Here is a 21,257-nt window from a genome sequence, read left to right on the forward strand (position 1 = left end):
TGTTTTTACATTGTCATCTGGCTTTCATTGCCTCCAACAAAAAGTCAGTAAGTAATATATATCCTTTTGTTCCCTGTATATAATGTGTCAGACTTCCCTGGCTGCTCTTAACATATTTTTGTTTGTTTGTTTACCAATGAGTATCAGTAATTACATTGTCAAGTTTTCTGAGAATGGTTTCATTATCTTGTTTGGGGTTTGTTTAGCTTTTTGGATAAGTGGGTTTACAGTTTTCAATAACTTTGGGAAAATGTCATTTATCTTTTCTTAATATTTTTCTGCACATCCCTTATTCTGAATCTCCAAATACACGTATTTTATATATTTTTATATTATCCTACATGTCATTGAGTTTCCATTCATATTTTTCTGCCTTTTTACTCTCTTTGGTTCAATTTAGATAGTCTCTACTGCTGTGTTTTACTTCCCAGTTCTTTTATTCTGCAATGTCTAGTCTCTTGTGTAATTAATCCAAATGTTCATTCCAATACTATATTTTTCAGTTTCAGAAGTCTCATTTGTTTATTTTTCCTAGTTTTTCTCCCTGTTTATTTTTATGCTTCATTAAGCATGTTGATATTAGGGGTTTAAGGTGCTCTTCAGCCAATTCAATCATTTCTGTAATTTCTGAACCTGCTTTAAATGATTGTTTTTTTAAGAAAATGTGTTATGGGTTACATTTCTCTCTTTTGGAAATTCTAATAATTTTTTGGTTGGATGTTGGGCATCACTAAGCAGTCCTTTACCAGGAAGAACTTCAGAAGTAAATAATCAGAACACACCCAGAAATCAGGGAATTATACTTGATGAATTAAATAAAGTTTTTTCATTGGGTTATCTTCATCCAGTTCAAAATGTGTTCCTTTGATGACCAAATGATGAACTTTTATTTTGGTTTTCCTCCTTTAGTTTCAAAACTTCCTTGATCCCACCTTGCCTGCCATATACCCCAGCTACATCCTACTTCTTCAGCAGTAGCTACCCTTTCTGATTTTCTTTTCCATCCATCTGTATCTTTTAAAATGGTGTTTGCTTGTCTGAAGTGGGAAAAATGAGAGGGGATAGCAGTTTAGGTGGTAGATGGGAGGAGCAGAGGGTGATGTAGTATGCTAACAACCTATTCAACAAGTGTTTGCCACAAATATTTGCATATTTATCCATATTGAGGCTTTTTCAACTTGGAACTCTCCAAATGATGGCTTGTTTGCTCATTTCCTCCTCCTCCTCCTTCTTCTTCCTCCTTCTCTTTGGCAACATGCCATCGTCTTTTAGAATTGTAAAACATTCATGAAAGAAATTAAAGATAATATCATCAATGGAAAGTCATTCTGTGTTTCTGGCCTGAAAGAATTAGTATTGTTAAAATGCCTGTGCTTCTCAAAGTGATCTATAGATTTAATGCAATTCCTATCTAAATAGCATTCTTTATAGAAATAGGAAAACAATGTTAAAATATGAGTGTGTGGTTTAATTTTTACAGATTCATGAATTCCTGTTTTGTGATCATTATTGAATTTTAGCTCCATTCCATTATGGTCATGTAAGATACTTGGAATTATTTTAATATTTTTGAATGTGTTAAGGCTTATTTGTAACCTAGCTTGGAGACTATTCCATGTGTACTTGAGAAGAATGCATGTTTTTCTGTGGTTAGAGTTAGTACAATGATAGTATTAAAATCAATTATTATCAGCCCTTAGCATTTTCTATGAGTCCTGTTTGAGAAGAAAAACCTTTAATAGGAGATAATGTGGAAACTCAGCTATCTGGTAAACTCCCACTGAGAGCACACTCTCCCCCAGATTCTTTGACAAATCCTAGGATTTCAAGAGAGATGGCTGGGACTCTCTCTCTATGACTCTCTGAGTTTTCTTAACTCATTTTCCTTCCCACTGAGGTCACTGAAGGAATTCATGGAATTTTTTGGCATCAAAAAGTATCAGAAAGACAAGATGTGATGCCATAAACTTGAATTAGTGATAGTGTCCATATTTCTCTGGAGCTGTCACCCATCTACAGGTTGGCATGCCCTCATCGATCCAGCCTCAGGACTTTCTTTAACCTAAGTCACTTGAGGACTAGCTTCTGGGAGAGAAAACTGGTCAGAATGTTAAGCCCACAAGTCCCATGAAAGCTTCTAAGCTTGTCTGGATGCTAAGTCTCTAATCTCATAGCCCACGTCCCTCTGGGTGGCTTCTGGTCTGCATATCTCTATGTTCAAGTTTAAGTGCCTGAATATTATACAGTGTCTTTGGATCTGTATATATGTCCTAGGCTGCAAAATGAGAAATTCACTTCTCCAACCAATGCTAAAAGATATGTTTCCAGTATTCAGCCATTCCAATGATCTGAATTGGGCTCTGTAGTTTCCAGGCTCCTAGACCAAGGAATTCACCTTTTTAACCAGTCTCAAAATGTATGTTCTTGGGATTCAACCATTCCAAACTGACCTTGTAATCCTCCTGGATTTCTCTTTAGAAACCTGCTCATGAAAATTCAATTATGACGCTAACTGTCAAAGACTCTCTACATGCTCCACTCCTAAAACGAAAAACTTTCACTCCACTGCCTGTGATGTGCGGTTTCCAGTTGCCAAGCCAGTACCATGAACACTCACTGGTCTTGTTGTTGTTTCCTCTTAGGATTTGTGCGTCTGGCTGGAGGGGATGCACCCTGCTCAGGGCGAGTAGAAGTGTATTCTGGAGAAGCCTGGATCCCAGTGTCTGATGGGAACTTCACACTCCCCACTGCCCAGGTCATCTGTGCAGAGCTGGGGTGTGGCAAGGCTGTGTCTGTCCTGGGACATGAGCTCTTCAGAGAGTCCAGTGCCCGGGTCTGGGCTGAAGAGTTCAGGTGTGAGGGGGAGGAGCCTGAGCTCTGGGTCTGCCCCAGAGTGCCCTGTCCAGGGGGCACTGTGTCACCACAGTGGATCTGCTCAGGTTGTCTGTTCAGGTGAGATGCAGGTCAGGCCTTTCACCTCTGTGAACACCCTGCTCAGGTGAGAAAGTCATGTGATTTTGCTGAAACTCTGTCTTCTCCTACCAGCATACTCAGAAGTCCGGCTCATGACAAACGGCTCCTCTCAGTGTGAGGGGCAGGTGGAGGTGAAGATTTCTGGACGATGGAGAGCGCTCTGTGCCTCCCACTGGAGTCTGGCCAATGCCAATGTTGTCTGTCGTCAGCTTGGCTGTGGAGTTGCCATCTCCACCCCCGGAGGACCACGCTTGGTGGAAGGAGGTGATCAGATCCTAACAGCCCGATTTCACTGCTCAGGGGCTGAGTCCTTCCTGTGGAGTTGTCCTGTGACTGCTCTGGGTGGTCCTGACTGTTCCCATGGCAACACAGCCTCTGTGATCTGCTCAGGTAAGAGAGAGGGAAGGGCTACTGGTACTCAGGATGCTCCTGGAGTGAAATGTCTCCAAGAGTAGAGAGTGAGGTTAAACGGGCTTCAAAGTCAGAGATTTTGTGGTGAAATATGGATCTTCTAATTGTTCATTCATTTTTCAGGTCAGGGCAAGAAGTGTGAAGGGGAATAATATATTTTTAAGCAACATTGTTGCTTACATAAAATCATAGAAAACAATGTAGGAGCAGTAAGTATAGACCTCAGTATGAACCTCAACCCAGAGCAACAGAGACAATGTCCCCAGCACCACAGTCACTGTCGTCCCCTCTCCTCGACAGGGAAAAGTGCTTACCGAACTTCTACTAACGTAGAGAGTTTTATCAATGTTTGAACTTTCTATAAAAGGATGCCATATGTTTCATCTTTTGTATCTAATTTCATAGACTCAAAATTATGTTTGGGATTCACACATGATGTTGTATATTGTAGCACTTTATTTTTTTTTATTACTGTAGAGTATGCTTTGAATGATCACATGGCCATGTACTGATCCATTCTACTGACAGTATAAATCTGAGTTATTTCCAGTTCTTGACTATTAAAAATATGATATTATAACTTACCATGACAATGTCTTTGGATGAAAATATGTGTTACTTATTTTCCATGTTTAACCCTTGGTCTTTTATTTGTATTTTCTTAATCAAATGGTGTCCTTTGATGAACTCATTTCTTAATCTTATGTAAATATAACTTACCAACATTTTTCTGTACATTTAATGCTTCTTATATCCTTTAAAAATTTTTTTTCCTACTCGAAGATCTTAAAAACATTCTCTAAGAGTATCTTATGGAAATTTTACTATATTTCTCTTGCATATTATTGTGCATTCCTTCTGGGATTGATATCTGTGTAAGATAAGGATCAGGTTTCATATAGACATCCAGTTGACTCAGAATCTTTTTCTGAAAAGACTCTTCCCCACTGCAGTGCTGCCTTTGTCATAAGCAGAAGGGCAATTATGTCTGTCTTATCTGAGACTCTCTATTCTGTTCCATGTTATCATTTGTCTATCCTTGCACCAATACTGCATTTTCTTAATTATCATAACTTTGGAGTTGTTGTTGTTCAATCGCTAAGTCATGTCTGACTCTTTGTGACCCCATGGACTACAGCACACCAGGCTTCCCTGTGCTTCACTATCTCCCTGAATTTCAAACTTTGTAGTTAGTCTGAATAAGTTTAATTTACAAGAGTTACTTTATATTAACTCCTCTAATATCGTTGCTTTTCTTATCAACTGTGCTGTTCATTCTTGGTTGCTTGTATTTTGTATGAATTTAGAAATCAGCTTGTCATTTTAACCAAAAGAAAAGCTTAAGGGTATCATTGAGATTAGATTTAAAAATTTGAGAGTAGACATAGACATTTGAGGATGATTGACATTGACAATGTTGAGTTTTCCAAATCATTGACATAATACATCCCTCCATTTGGTTAGATCCTGAATTTCAGAGGTTTTGCCCATCTTCTACTAGGATTTCTCCTAGGTATTTTATTTATGAGTATTTTTGTGAAAGTGCCCTGGCAATGAATTCTCTTTGACTTGTTTTCATCTTTTAATTCTTTCAATTTTGATGTATGTTGAGACATAAAAATGTTGGGAAAACAATATAAAAATTCCTTTATGAACTGTATGTGGGTTTCTAAATGTTAATATCAATATTTTGCTTTAATCTGTGTGTGTCCTTCCTTCTCTGTTCCCCTTCTGCCCCATTTCTTCCTGACTATGTAAATTCTTTCTGAATTCAGCTGAAGACATGATGTTCCTTTATCCTTAGAACTTTTCTGGGAATTTCCTTACAGAACCAGAGTGCAGGCAAGTCTTTAAATGACTTAAGCTCCAGGTGACATCTAATTGCAGCACTGAAAGACCCCACTGAAAGACTGCTGAACTGAGTTTTTTTCTGATTAATGACCCAAAGTCATAAGCAAAACTAAGTACATATTTTTTTCTTCAGCTACTAAGTTTTACCTTTTCATATTGATCAAATTGCCAACATCCACTGGATCACAGAAAAAGCAAAAGAGTTCCAGAAAAACCTCTACTTCTGCTTTATTGACTATGACAAAGCCTTTGACTTTGTGGACCACAACAATGTGTGGAAAATTCTTAAAGAAATGGAAATACTAGACCACCTATCTGCCTCCTGATAAATCTGTGTGCAGGTCAAGAAGCAACAGTTAGAACTGGACATGGAACAACAGACTGTTTCCAAATTGGGAAAGGAGTACGTCAAGACTGTATATAGTCACCCTGCTTATTGAACTTGTACTCAAGAGTACATCAAGTGAAATGCTGGACTGGATGAAACACAAGCTGAAATCAAGATTGTCAGGAGAAATATCAATAATCTCAGATATGCTGATGACACCACCTTTATGGCAGAAAGCGAACAGGAACTGAAGAGCCTCTTGATGAAAGTGAATGAGGAGAGTGAAAACGCTGGCTTAAAACTCAACATTCAAAAAACAAAGATCATGGTATCTGGTCCTATCATTTCATGGCAAATAGATGGGGAAACAATGGAAACAGTGACAGACTATTTTCTTGAGCTCCAAAATCACTGCAGATGGTTACTGCAGCCATGAAATTAAATCATGCTTGCTCCTTGGAAGAAAAGCTATGTCCAACCAAGACAGCATATTAAAAAGCAGACACATTACTTTGCTGACAAAGGTCCATCTAGTCAAATCTGAGATTTTTGCAGTAGTTATGTATGGATGTGAGAGTTGGACCATAAAGAAAGTTGAGCACCAAAGAATTGATGCTTTTGAACTGTGGTGTTGGAGAAGACTCTTGAGAGTCCCCTGGACTACAGGGAGATCAAACCAGTGGATCCTAATGGAAATTAGTCCTGAATATTCATTGGAAGGACTGATACTGAAGCTGAATCTTCAATACTTTGGCCACCTGATGAGAAGAGCTGACTCATTGGAAAAGACCCTGATGCTGGGAAAGATTGAGGGCAGGAGGAAAAGGGAATGACAGAGGATGAGATGGTTGGATGGCATCACCGACTTGATGGACATGAGTTTGAGCAAGCTCCAGAAGTTGGTGATGAACAGGGAAGCCTGGCAAGCTGCAGTTAATTGGGTCACAAAGAGTTGGACATGACTGAGGGACTGAACTGAAGTGAACCAAGTTTTTTGGAAAAACTGCCATACAACAATACGACCAGAACTCTTGCTACGTGACCTGAATTAATTGAAGAATATCCTCTGATTTTGCATTTTGATGTTTCTAGTTTATGTTGAGCTAATGTGAGGCTACACTTATTCTTTAGTTCTTAATTGCAGCTAACAAGTTTTTCAGCTCCAGAAGTATTTGGTTTTGGTTATCATTTCTCTGCAAAGACACACATTTTGTCAATTTCATAAGCACTTTAACCGTGGCTATATATATTCTCATCAGGTAACTCTAGCAGCTGAAAACCCTGGGAAATTCTTTCTAATGTCTCCTTTTCCCTTTCCATTTTTCATGAAATCTATTTTATATAAGTGTTTGTTTTAAAGATACACATTAAAGAACTTGTAGATATCCTTCAGAAGGAATTTTGTTTTGCTTTTACTTAGGGATAGATTTGGGCTTCCCTGGTGGCTCAGATGGTAAAAAATCCGCCTGCAGTGTGGGAGGCCTGTGTTTGATCCCTAGGTGGGGAAGACCCCCTGGATGAGAGCTTGGCAACTCACTCCAATATTCTTGCCTGAAAAATCTGGTGGGCTACAGTCCAAGGGGTTACAAAGAGTTGGACATGACTGAGCAACTAAGCACAGCACAGGGATACATTCAGGGATACAATTTACTTAACTCATTCTTACAGCAAGACTTGGGTTAAAACAGAAATTGTGGTCAGAAGCAGAACTCTCCAGGGAGAAGGTGAACACTAAGAGTATAATAACTTTACTGTTGGGTCACAGCCTTCATCTTAGGCTCCATCAGTGGTCATTATTTTCCTTAATTCAGTTTCCTGTTCTTCAACCCTTCCAGACTTCTGATCATTGTTGTTTCTTCAGGAAACCAGACCCAAGTGCTGCCCCAGTGCAACGACTCTATGGCAGAACCAGCAGGCTCTGCAGCCTCAGTGGAGAGCGCCCCCTACTGCTCAGGTAAGGGTCCCACAAGACAGAAGAGCCTTCTCAACCCTTGGGGTCACCGCCCCATTGTTCCATTTCTCTCTCCTCAGACAGCAGACAGCTCCGCGTGGTGGGTGGAGCCAGTCCCTGCGCCGGGAGAGTGGAGATCTTTGACCAGGGCTCCTGGGGCACCATCTGTGATGACGGCTGGGACCTGGACGATGCCCACGTGGTTTGCAGGCAGCTGGGCTGTGGAGAAGCCCTTAATGCCACGGGGTCTGCTCACTTCGGGGCAGGATCAGGGCCCATCTGGCTGGACGACCTGAACTGCACAGGAAAGGAGTCCCACGTGTGGAGGTGCCCTTCCCGGGGCTGGGGGCGGCACGACTGCAGACACAAGCAGGACGCGGGGGTCATCTGCTCAGGTCTGTGCTGCACACTGTCCACAGGCTGGAGGAGGGGTTGGGCCCTGGAGGACGGGGGTCTGAGCGCTGAGGGAGAGATGCTGAAAGGACCAGAGAAGGAGGCTTCCTTCCATGAAGCCTGTCTTTGCAGAAGACGTGAAGACGAGGTGCTTTCACTTCCTTCTGCAGCAGCTGAAGTTCTGGTCCTTTCTTCTCAGCAGTGTTTCCTGGCAGAGCCGTTTCTTACAGTTTTTCTTGAAAGCAGGGCTCTCTCTCCAGTTACATACAAAAAAATTAAACCCATGGTACTAGTTTCTGTTTGCTTCCCTAACAATTTACCAATTAGTGGTTTAAAACAGCATATATTTATTTCCTTACTCCTCTGTAGCTTAGATGTCCAGCAGGGATCTCACTGGGCTGGGATCAAGGCTTCAGCAGGGCCACATCACTTTTGCGGCTCTAGGGGAGAATCTGTTTCTTGCCTTTTCAAACTTCTTGAAACCACCTACATTCCTTCCTTCACAGCACCCTTCATCCATTATCAGACCAGCAATGCTGCAGGCCTTCAACCATCATCCAGAATCACATCTCTCTTTGTAGCCAGAGCTAAGAAAAGTATTCCACGTTAAAGGATAGTGGATCTAAGGATGTGATCAGACTGGGCTCATATTGTTAACACATCATCTCACCATCCCAAGGTCCTTACCTTAATCACATCTGTAAATTCCTCTTGTCAGGTATGGTAACATATTCACAGATTGTAAAGATTGGGATGTGGACATTTACATTTTGGGATTAATTATTATCCCTATCTCCCTAATATCCACGTCACATCCCTTTGACATATTCTTTAAAGATTTTGTCAGGAAGCAGGATTCAGCTGCCCCTCTGTGACTAGCATCCATGAAGTTTGGTCTTCCTCTCAGTTCATATCCACTACACCATTGTGGTAGAAATAGACAGAGAGACACAAATGGACAAAGGCAGTTAAAAGGGAGGCGACGTCAGTCTTGTCATCTAGTGGGTATCTCTTGAACAAGATCAGAGATGAATGTTCACCATTTCTAGAAGAAAGGAAAACCTAGAACATCCAGCAAAATTTTCACTTTGTCCTGTCTCCTTCCCTTTCAACCTAGAGTTCCTGGCCCTCAGGATGGTGAATGAGGACCAGCAGTGTGCTGGGTGGCTGGAAGTTTTCTACAACGGGACCTGGGGTAGTGTCTGCCGCAGCCCCATGGAAGACATCACTGTGTCCGTGATCTGCAGACAGCTTGGCTGTGGAGACAGTGGAAGTCTCAACTCTTCTGTTGGTCTCAGGGAAGGTTCTAGACCCCGATGGGTGGATGGAATCCGCTGTCAGAAAACTGACACCTCTCTCTGGCAGTGTCCTTCTGACCCTTGGAATTACACTTCATGCTCTCCAAAGGAGGAAGCCTATATCTCGTGTGCAGGTGACTTACTATTTCTGTGTGTCTGTCCCAACCCTGTAGGATGCAGTGAGATTTGATATTTTAAAATCTATGTGATGAGTTTAATTTGGGTCCACAAAATGATATAAAGTTAAAATGTTAGTTGCTCAGTTGTGCTCTTTGCGACCATGTGGACTGTAGCCCGCCAGGCTCCTCTGTCCATGGGATTCTCCAGGCAAGAATGCTGGAATGGGTTACCATTCCTTTCTCCGGGGGATCATACTGACCCAGGTATGAAAATCGGGTCTCCTACACTGCAGTCAGATTCTTTACTGTCTGAGCCACCAGAGAAGCTTAAATGAGGTAAGAATGAAACTAATTTAACCCACACATTCCAACCTTGTTTGTTAAAATTTTTAATTGAGACGTAATTCTCATAACATTATATTAGTTCTGAGTGTAAAACATAGTGTTTATGTATTTGTACATATCGGTAAATCACCACACATACAGTAATATCCATTACCACATGCAGTTACAATTTTTTTCTCTTATGATCCCACAAGTAAGAATTTGCATGCTGCAACTAAGACCCAGCACAACCAAATAAATACTTAATTTTAAAAGAGAGTATTGTTTTCTTCATAGCATCATGGTTTTTTATCCACATAAGGGCTTCCCTGGTAGGTCAACTGGTAAAGAATCTGCCTGCCATGCAGGAGACCCTGGTTTGATTCCTAAGCCTGGAAAATCCACTGGAGAAGGATAGGCTAGTCACTACAGTATTCTTGGGCTTTCCTTGTGACTCAGCTGGTAAAGAATCTGCCTGCAATGTGGGAGACCTGGGTTTGATCCCTGGGTTGGGAAGACCCCCTGGAGAAGGGAATGGCTACCCACTCCAGTATTCTCGCCTGGAGAATTCCATGGACTGTATACTCCATGGGGTCGCAAAGAGTTGGACATGACTAAGTGACTTTCACAAACACTATATACAAAAATATTTTCTTCTTTCCTATATTACTGTCTTAAGATATCTTTCATGACAATATTTTTTCTCCAGAATGTTTTAAAATTTCTTATTTATTCATAAGAACTCTTTATAAACAAACATCACTTACTGTTTTTCTTAAATATTTTGGTAAGATTTTCCCCATATTTTACATATATTTTTAAGATTGTGTATGTGTATGGGTGGGTTATGTGATCAAATCTGTAATGTTTTACTTTTTTTGACTTCTGCCTTTAGTGCAATGTTTCAAATGCCATTCTTCATCTCAAAATAACATTGAATCAAGTTTTATTTTCTGCAAACAACTTAATAGTTCCACTAAAGAATATTCAAAACCTAATTTAAAATTTATGTATTTATCTGAATTTATTTTACTATGTGTGATGGTGAAACATCATCACTAGATAGGAATTACATTTTAGATATGTGATATCTTAGCTCCATCACAAAATAAAAGCACATTGTCTCATGAGTTCATGGATATGATATCAAAAGTACAGGCAACAAAGCAAAAATAGACTAACAATAATAGCAAACTAAAAAGCTTCTGCAAACCAAATGAAAGATCAACAGAGTAAAAAAGCAAGCTAGCGCAAATTATATAAGGTATTAATTTCCAAAAATAATAAGGAACTCCTATAACTTAAGAGAAAAAAACCCAACAAACTTAAAACTAATAACTCAATTAAAAAATTGGCCAAGGGCTTGAATAGACATTTCTCTAAAGAAGACATACAAATGGCAATAGGTATATAAAAAAATGCTTGACATTGTCAATCATCAGGGAAATGTAAATTAAAACCACAAAGAGATATCATCTCACGCATGTCAGAATGACTGTTTTTTTTTTTTTTTTTTAAGACACTTAGTGTTGGCAAGGCTGTGGAGAAATTGACACTTTATGTGTACTTATCCACATTAAATGTATAAATTGTACTAATAAAGCTATGTAATCCAGGGGTTAAATCTCTGGGCTTTCACTGTCATGGGTCCAGGTTCAATCCCTGACCTGGAAACTATGATCCCATGAGCAACAGCACAGCCAAAACACAAACAAACACCAGCACAAAAACTATGACCAAAATATCTGTATGATTTATACTGATGTCCCTTTTCATTCTTGGTATTGTCAACTTCATTTTCTCTCTGCTCTGCATTAGTATTGCTCAGTGTTCATCAATTTTCAATGAGCCACGTTTAAAGGGTTTTCTTCTATATTTTCTACCTTATGCTTACCTTCTTTTCCATTAATTTTTGATCCTTTTAAAATTAACCCCAACATTCTACATTGTTGACTTTCTCATCTAGTTTCTTAATTGGAAGCTTACTTTTTTTCACTTTCAGTCTTTCCTCTTCTCTAAATCTAGGGTATAAATTTCCCTTAGGCACTACTTGAGTTTCATTAGAAGAATTTATCATACCATTATTTTGTGTTTATTATCATTATTTCACAATATTTTGTAAGTTTTAAATTTATTCCCAGACTCATGCGGCTTTTGGAAGGATCTTGCTGAATTTCCCCAAATAGAAATATATAAATATTTTCTTATTAGTTCTTAATTAGTTCTTAATTTTATTCCACTGTGGTCAGAGTAAATACTCTGTATGAATTCAAAGAGTGAAAGATTTTGTCCTATTACATGGTCATTTTGATAAAAGTTCCCAGTGCATTTACAGTGATGTGAACTCTTGCATTGTTGGGTGTGTTGCTCTCCGTGTTACTTAGTTAAATGTGCTGATTATGTTGTTGTACATCTACTGTATTCTTTGTTTTTTGTATGTTTGGTGTGCATGCTATTGAAAAAGATATGGTAATAATCCCCATTTTTATTGTGATTTTGTCTATTTCTTCTTTTCACTCTGTCAAGTATGTTTCAAAGTTATGTTCTGTTACCATTCTTGAATTTTGTTGTCTAAAATATCTTTATTAAAGGTGCATCTCATTATAATCATGAAAATTCCCTCTTTAATTCAATTCGTGTGTCTTGGCTTAAAGTCTACTTTCTGGGACATTGATATAGCTACTCCAGTTTTGTTGCAGTTAGTACATTTTTCCATCATTTTACTTTCAACCATTCTTTGCTTTCATAATATAAGGTGGGCATTTTGCAAGTAACATTTGTGTCAATTTTGTTTTATCGTAATCCATTTACTGTAAATGCAATTACTGATATTGATGTGTTGGTATCTGCCATTTGTTTTTAATTGATCCACCTGCTTTATGTTCCTTTTTGTCTCCTTATTTTTCCTCCTTTTGTATTAAATAAATCTGTTATTATTCCAGATTTTCCTTTTTCCATTTTATTTTCAGCAGCTTTACTAAGAGTGGGGGCTTTCATATGCCTTCATGTATTTTTTTTTAAAGTTCTCTATTGTTATATCATCAGATATTACTTCTGCAGTTCTTTCTCTCTGTCTCTGTATCTCATCTCCCTCTCCTCCTCCTCTTTCTTCTCTTTCTCATCTCTCATCTTTAGGACTCCTCTAAATCACTATATTCTAAGTTCTATATAAAATTCTTTTAACTTATTCATTCACTTTTTAAACCTAGATATTTTATTTTAGGTTGGCAATAGTTCCTTAGATATTTTTATTTATTTATGATTATTTGTTATTTTTTCATCTTTTTACCTGTTTATTCTCTCCTTCTCTCTTTTCCTGTAAATACATTGATTTTAGTTAAAATCCTTATCTGCTAAATCCATCATTTCTATCATAGGTGTCTCTGCATTCTCTTATCTTTTTTCACTTTGGTCATTTGTCATGTTATCCTAGCTTGTCAAATGTCATGTCATTTTTTATTGAATGCTATAAATTATATATGAAAAAGTAAGATACTCCTGACACATTTTCTAACACCTGAAAGGATTTACCCTTCGTTTTCCTAGGCAGGTAGGGGGAGGGGGTGTGTTCACTCAAACATCTAAATATAACCTAAAACTGAACTGTAACAGTATGGGTTGCAGTTTTGGTAGCACTCAGTCCACCTCTGATTTCTCTGTCCCTGTGACATAGGCCTTCAGAGATTTCAGTTCAGAGCCTATATTCTTTGGTAGCTAAGTACCCAAAATAATGAAAAAGACTCTGCTTTCCAAGTCTTTTTATATAGATCTCTAGCTTTCTGCCCTTCACAGCTTATACACTGGGCAAATATTTGAGGGGAAAACCTGCTGTGTGAGAGAGGCTCTCAAGACTCTTTTGTCTCTCCAGCATCAGGTAACCCCCAAATTATGCTGGCTTCCTGTCACAACAGTAGTCCTCTGCTTGCCCAAGCCCAGATTCTGAATCATTAAATTATGCAATGAATTGGCAAATTCCCACAGAGAAAAAGAAGCTATAGATCCTGGACTAACATTGAAATAATCTCCACTCTTTAGAATTTTAGCATATTTAGTCCATGTTGTGTTAACAAATGTCGAATACATTTACTGTTTCTTAAAAAATAGTTTCCAGCTTTTAAAGTTGTATCCAGAAAGACCCAGCAAGACACATTGGTCTGCTGTGAACTCCATTCTCCCTGGAAGTGGAAAATTTTAGGTTTAATTCTCTACTTCATTATTTACTTAAAGTGCAGCACTGATAGACATTATTTAACCTTTCTTTACCTACTTTTTTTTTTTTTAACCTTTCCTCCTACTTTTCAACCTTATTAATTCTCTTGCCACCTGCTATAAGAAACCAGACCCAGCTGCTGCCCCAGTGCAATGCTGCTGTTGCTGCTGCCAAGTTGCTTCAGTGGTGTCCGACTCTTAGCGACCCCATGGACTGCAGCCTACCAGGCTCCTCTGTCCATGGGGTTGTCCAGGCAAGAGTACTGGAGTGGGTTGCCACTGCCTTCTGCAGGAGTGCAAAGACTATATCAGAACCACCAGGGTCAGAGGAGAGCGCCTCCTACTGCTCAGGTGAGGGTCCTACAGGACAGAAGACCCTATTCATTCTCCAGGTCAACGACCCATGTCCCATTTCTCTCTCCTCAGACAGCAGACAGCTCCGCCTGGTGGACGGGGGCAGTCACTGCGCCGGGAGAGTGGAGATCCTTAACCAGGGCTCCTGGGGCACCATCTGTGATTACAGCTGGGACCTGGACGATGCCCGCGTGGTGTGCAGACAGCTGGGCTGTGGAAAAGCCCTCGATGCCACTCTCTCTTCTTCCTTTGGGGCGGGATCAGGGCCCATTTGGCTGGACAACGTGAGGTGCACAGGAAAGGAGTCCCACGTGTGGAGGTGCCCTTCCCGGGACTGGGGGAAGCACTACTGCGATCATAGCGAGGATGCAGGAGTCATCTGCTCAGGTATGGTCAGTTCATTGCCCACCAGCTGAGAGAATGGAAAGTTCCATGAAAGCTGGTGTCTGATCAGAGGGACAATAGGGGACGGGTGGGCTAGAGAGGGCTGAGACAACTACCCATCCTCCGTGAGTGCCCTGTAGCTGTGAGCAATGAGCTTCATATACTTTCCTCTTACAAGTCTCTGCTATTCTTTTCTTCTCCAGTGGTCTTATCTGACACTAAAATAGCTTTATTTATTCTCCCAGTTAAAATAAATCCTCATAATTTTTTTCATAATTCACTTTTTGTAAAAGTGAAACATTTGCTAACAGCCACATACACACTCCCTTTGCACAGGAAGGCTATGAGAGGGAGGGACAAAAAATGAGGATGTACTTTCCTGGGTAGAGTTGTTTCTATACAAACAGTGTGAGACATTATTTTGCACTAGGTTAGTATGAGTGGAGGCTACCCCTACTATAGGAGGATATCATTTACATGTATAGAGGGTATCCCTACAAGGGTTATCATTTAACAGATCAGAGATTCTTATGGATTTGTGCCAGATTTCAAGTTTCCTTTGCAAATTTAGACATAAATGTTTATAGTTCTTTGATGGTAGAGAATTGTTGATGAAATGCTCTGAGTCATATATTCTTCCATTGTTACTAGAAAAGTCTCTCTCTCCAATTTTTCCTTTAAAACATTTGTATAAATGCAAACTTTGGAGGAACACTTAGCCATGCACTGACAAGTCAAAGGTGGAGGTAATAAAACTTGAATTTCTGTGTTTTATGTTAAGAGAATATAAAGTTTATATCTGATGGCTTCAATAATATAAGAGAATTGCATTTGGGGGCTTATTTGGAGTAAGTGGACAAATTTAAGTTTTGAAGAAGGTGGAAAAGGTTTTATAGTAGCTGGGAGGAAGGTGAATGGCAATGGGAGTTGATGAAGGTAACTGTGAGGTTCTCTGAGCAGCACTGAGGGGCCAGGTATGGTGTGAAGGATGCTACATATGTCTAAGGACACAGGATGTGTACACAGCAAGAGGCCAGACAAGGATATGTCTTTACTATATTTAATATCTTTACTCCCATCGGCCTTCTATTTAATAATTTTCTTGGAATTATCACACACTTATTCTTCCATGTAAATTTTAAAATCAATAGAAAATGAAAAAGATATACTATATCTCAGAAGTCTCTGTCCTGATATGTATAAGACTTTATTGAGTATTCAGCATATATTTGAATATTTCACATGTATCAGGGTATACAAAACAGAATACAAGAAATACTTTTTTCTTGTTCTTTCTAAATTTTTGATCTCATAGAATTAATATAACAATATCAATAACCTCATATATGCAGATGACACCACCCTAATAGCAGAAAGTAAAGAGGAATAGAGGAGAGCCTCTTGATGAAAGTGGAAGAGAAGAGTGAAAAAGCTGGCTTGAAATTCCACATTCAAAAAACTAATATCATGGCATCCAGTCCCATCACTTCATGGCTAAGAGATGAGGAAAAAATGGAAACAGCAATAGACTTATTTTCTTGGGCTCCAGAATCACTGCAGACTGTGACTGCAGCCATGAAATTAAAAGACGCTTGCTCCTTGGAAGAAAAGCTATGACAAACCTGCACAGCATATTAAAAAGCAGAGACATTACTTTGTGACAAATGTCCATATAGTCAAAGCTATGTTTATTTTTCCGGTAGTTATGTATGGACGTGAGAGTTGGATCATAAAGAAGGCTGAGCGCTGAAGAATTGATGTTTTTGAACTGTGGTGCTGGAGAAGACTCTGGAGAGTCCCTTGGATAGCAAGGAGATCAAATCAGTCAATCCTAAAGGAAATCAACCCTGAATAACTCATTGGAAGGATGTATGCTGAAGCTAAAGCTCCAATACTTTGGCCACATGATAAGAAGAAATGACTCATTGGAAAAGACCCTGAGGCTGGGAAAGATTGAAGACCGGAGAAGAAGGGGACAACAGAGGATTAGATGGTTGGATGGCATCACTGACTCAATGGACATGAATTTGAGTAAACTCAGGGAGATAGTGAAGACAGGGAAGCCTGGAGTGCTGCAGTCCATGGGGTCACAAAGAGTCAGACACGACTGAGTGACTGAGCAACAAAAACAACCAGTTAAATAAAAATGCTTTAATTAGAATGTGTAGCCTGTGACCAAACTCCCAGCCAGAGGAGGCTAGGGGTCCTAACCTGGGCCTCTCTGGGGAGATGGAAGTGGATAAATAATAAAAGGCAAGCAGATCATCCTCTCCCTCATCATTCATTCTTATATCAGTGGTCAAGCTAATCCTTCAATTCTTTAATTTCTGTGGTGTCTTTTCTGTCCTCTCCTGCTCTCTATAGTAGATTTTTATTCTGTTACATCATTCTTTTTGAGACTTCAAAGTTCACATACTTATGCAATCAGAGTCCTTTACCAGGACAAATTCCACCATTACCTACATAACCATGAGCACACTCAGAAACCAGGCAAATTATTTTAAAAATTGTTCTTTATGATTTTCAGGTTTTTTTTTCCCCATTGGATTACCTTTTCTCTGTCCAAATATGGTCCCTGAAGCATGAAATCATGATCATGAGTCTTTTCTTTGGTCTCTCTCTCATACTCCATCCACTCCCCATTTAACCTACCACTCACCCCACCTCACTCCCTACAGAAGTTCTTCCCTTTTGGAGTATCCTTTCCATCTATTTGTAGCTCTTAAGATCATTTCTTCTTTTCTGCATTGGGGGAATTGGGAAAGGGTAGGAGTGTTAGGTGGCAAATGGGAGCAGCCCAGGGGATAAAAGGTGTTAAAATCTTGTTGAACAAGTATTTGGTTTCCAAATCTATGTTTCGTCACTACTGAGGCTTTTGCAATTTAGAAATCTCTAAAATATATATGGCTTGCTTGCTCTCTGCTATCTTCCTCTCACTCTCCTTTTTCGTAGCTTGCTGGCTTCTTATCTCAGAAATCCAAATAGGAAAGGAATATGCAGTAGGCATATAGATAGGGTTAGAATACATTAAACTCTCATCACTCCTTCACATTTGCTAAGAATTCATGTCTAGGATGAAGTAATCAACTAACCCAGTTGTCTTGCATAATCCCACTGAGACTTCACTTTCTCTCAGGTGTGTTCATAAATCCTAGGTTTTTAAGAAAGATGGCTAGCATCATTCCCTTCCTCTCCTATGACTCTCTGAGCTTTCATCATTTCCAAACTTATCTGTGAACAACTTCTTTCACAATTAGGTTACCTAATTGTGACCTAATGCCTGCACTCAGATCCAGCCCACATGATGTTCCCATCCCCAGTGACTTGAATATTGGCTCAGAGAAACGTGCCCAAAATTCTAGCCCCAGAAATTTCAGGATGACATTCTAAACTTCTCTGACTCTTAGGCCTCTGACCTCTCGAATCCCATGATCCTCTTTCACTCTCAGTTAGTTCAGCTATGCACTCACGTTTGAATGTCTACTGCTGTGCAGTTTCTTTGGGCCTTTGTAGTTTCTAGGCCCCCAGATAAGAATTAACATTCCTAACCACTATATATTCTCGGGATTCAGCCATTCCAAACTGACCCTGCAATCCTTTTGGTTATCTCTTCAGAAACTCGCTCATGGAAATGCAATTTGACAATAACAGTCAAATTTTCTCTTCTTATCCCCTTTTATACCACTGCTGGAAAATGTTTTCCCACCATTGCCTGTGAGGTGTTGTTTCCAATTGTCAAGCCAGTTTCATGAACAGTCACTGGGTTTGTTCTTTGTTTCTCTTAGGATTTTTGCGTCTGGCTGGAGGGGATGGACCCTGCTCAGGGCGAGTAGAAGTGCATTCTGGAGAAGCCTGGATCCCAGTGTCTGATGGGAACTTCACACTCCCCACTGCTCAGGTCATCTGTGCAGAGCTGGGGTGTGGCAAGGCTGTGTCTGTCCTGGGACATGTGCCCTTCAGAGAGTCCAATGCCCGGGTCTGGGCTGAAGAGTTCAGGTGTGAGGGAGAGGAGCCTGAGCTCCGGGTCTGCCCCAGAGTGCCCTGTCCAGGGGGCACTTGTCACCACAGTGGAGCTGTTCAGGTTGTCTGTTCAGGTGAGATGCACGTCAGGATTTAGCCTCTGTGTACCCTCACTTCAAGCTAAAAAAGAAATACGATTTTTCTGAAATCCTGTCTGTTTCTATCAGTGTACACAGATGTCCGGCTCATGACAAACGGCTCCTCTCAGTGTGAGGGGCAGGTGGAGATGAACATTTTTGGACAATGGAGAGCGCTCTGTGCCTCCCACTGGAGTCTGGCCAATGCCAATGTTGTCTGTCGTCAGCTCGGCTGTGGAGTCGCCATCTCCACCCCAAACAGAGCAGAAGGAAGTGATCAACTCTGGAAAGCCCGATTTCACTGCTCAGGGACTGAGTCCTTCCTGTGGAAATGCCCTGTGACTACCCTGGGTGTTCCTGACTGTTCCCATGGCAACACAGCCTCTGTGATGTGCTCAGGTAAGAGAGGGAAGGTCTGCTATACTTAGGATGCTCCTGGAGTGAAATTTCCCCAGAGCAGAGAGTAAGGGAAAACAGGCTTAAAAAGAAAGATATTCTGTAGTGAAATGTTTAATCTTGTTACTGAACTCGAGTTTCAGCTGCTCATTACTCAAGAATCCAACAGTGAGAGACAAGTGTGGGGCAAAATTAAAGACAGCTTTATTGAGGAAACCAGCTGTTCTGGGGAGACAGAGGACTAGTGTACCAAAGAACCAGCTCCTCCTTGCTAATCAGGAGTGCACAGGTGGAAGTAGGGGACAGGTTACCTGCAGAGTAGCACAGCTAGCTCTGACAATCATCTTGAAATAGGTCTGGTCAGTGTCACCTTTATTGTTTGAATTACAGTTAATCATCAGTTCTAGTGTTGGTTTATTCCCATTTCCTTGAGGCTGATCTTGGAATTGTGTAAGATGAAGATTATGAACTTCCTTGTTGGCTCAGATGGTAAAGAACCTGCTTGCAATGCAAGAGTCTAGGGTTTGATCCCTGGGTTGGAAAGATCCCCTGGAGAAGGAACTGGCTCCCCACTAGTCTGGTCATCAGACTAGTGGGGAGCCAGTTATTTATTGCTACCACCTGTTTGGGATTTCAGTATCTGCAAAATAGCTCAAAAGATATGGCTTAGAATGTTATCTATAGCCCCTGAGAAGGAACTAAAGGTCCTTGACTTTGTTTAGGGTTAAACTATTATTATTTTGTACTATTTGACTGTTTTCCTTTGTTTCTGATTTTTTTTCATTTCTGTGATCAAATTTATTCTTTAGCTAGGTTTTTTTACAAACAGAGGCAGGTGGAGGACATGAGGGTGGTCTGTCCTGAGAAGGCTCTGTAAGGTCCTGCTCCATAGCATTCTCATTGTTCACTCATTTTTTTCAGGGGAAAGAGGTGCTAAGAAATGCTAATAAGTGCTATGTCAGGGAAAGAGACGCCTAGACGAATATTTTTTATGAAACATTATTATTTAAGGATAAAAATAGAGAACAAAGTACAAACAATAAGTGTATACCTAGATCATGTTCTCCGACCCAGATCTACAAAGAGAACATTCACAGCACCACAGAATCACTATCGCCTCCCAATAGCTGTGTCCTCCACTCCAGGGAAGACTGCTTACCTAAGACTTGTACTGCCATAGAATATTTTCTCAGTTTTTGAACTTTATGTAAAATCATACAGTATGTTTTCTTTTGTGTCTAATTTCTTTGACTCCAAACTGTGTTTGAGATTCACTCATAATGCTGTTTATGGCAACATTTCATTCACTTTTATTATTATAGAGTATTCCTTTGAAAGATCACATGACCATGCATTGAACCATTCAACTAATGGCAGAGATTTGAGTTTATTTCCAGTTCTTGACTATTACAAATACAATAGTGCAAATTACCATGATGATGACTTTTGACAAAAGTATTTATTATGACTTTTGTGTGTTTAATTCTTGGTCTTATATTTTTATTTTCTTAATGGTATGCTGTACTTCAATGAGCCAAGTTACTCATCTTTGGTTTGACTTACCAACTTTTTTTTCTGTACATGCAGTGCCTTTTCAGTCAGTCAGTTCGGTTCAATCACTGTCATGTCTGACTCTGCAACCCCATGGACTACAGCATGCCGAGCTTTTCTGTCCTTCACCATCTCCTGGAGCTTGCTCAAGCTCATATCCATTGAGTCGGTGAAACCATCCAGTCATCTGATTCTCTGTCGTCCCCTTCTCCTCCTGCCTTCAATCTTTCTCAGCTTCAGGGTCTTTTCCAATGAGTCAGTTCTTCCCATCATGTGGCCAAAGTATTGGAGCTTCAGCTTCAGCATCAGTTTTTCCAATGAATATTCAGGACTGATTTCCTTTAGGATAGACTGATTGGACCTCCTTGCCATCCAAGGGACTGTCAAGAGTCTTCTCCAACACCACAGTTCAAAAGCATCAATTATTCAGCATTCAGCTTTCTTTATGGTCCAACTCTCACATCCATACATGATTACTGGAAAAATCATAGCTTTGACTAGATGGGCCTTTGTGAGTAATGTCTCTGCTTTTTAATATGTTGACTAGGTTGGTCATAGCTTTTCTTCCAAGCAGCAAGCGTCTTTTAATTTCATGGCTGTAGACATAATCTGCAGTGA

At 40.0% G+C, this 21,257-nt stretch overlaps 2 protein-coding genes across 2 annotated transcripts in view; one reads left to right on the forward strand and one right to left on the reverse strand.

The window, feature by feature from the left end:
* The window catches only part of LOC139182962 (antigen WC1.1-like), a gene marked incomplete in the record, with an annotated part of 771,738 nt that overhangs the window by 477,726 nt on the left and 272,755 nt on the right, over nucleotides 1-21,257 (reverse strand).
* The window catches only part of LOC109558893 (antigen WC1.1-like), a 51,736-nt gene that overhangs the window by 10,850 nt on the left and 19,629 nt on the right, over nucleotides 1-21,257 (forward strand). The window contains 9 exon segments of the mRNA XM_019960219.2: nucleotides 2,643-2,911; nucleotides 2,913-2,952; nucleotides 3,046-3,363; nucleotides 7,425-7,517; nucleotides 7,595-7,909; nucleotides 9,025-9,339; nucleotides 14,284-14,598; nucleotides 18,381-18,689; nucleotides 18,783-19,091. Coding sequence (XP_019815778.2) covers nucleotides 2,643-2,911; nucleotides 2,913-2,952; nucleotides 3,046-3,363; nucleotides 7,425-7,517; nucleotides 7,595-7,909; nucleotides 9,025-9,339; nucleotides 14,284-14,598; nucleotides 18,381-18,689; nucleotides 18,783-19,091 — 2,283 coding nt within the window.

The sequence above is a fragment of the Bos indicus genome, chromosome 5, assembly GCF_029378745.1.
Source record: "Bos indicus isolate NIAB-ARS_2022 breed Sahiwal x Tharparkar chromosome 5, NIAB-ARS_B.indTharparkar_mat_pri_1.0, whole genome shotgun sequence".
Taxonomy (NCBI): domain Eukaryota; kingdom Metazoa; phylum Chordata; class Mammalia; order Artiodactyla; family Bovidae; genus Bos; species Bos indicus.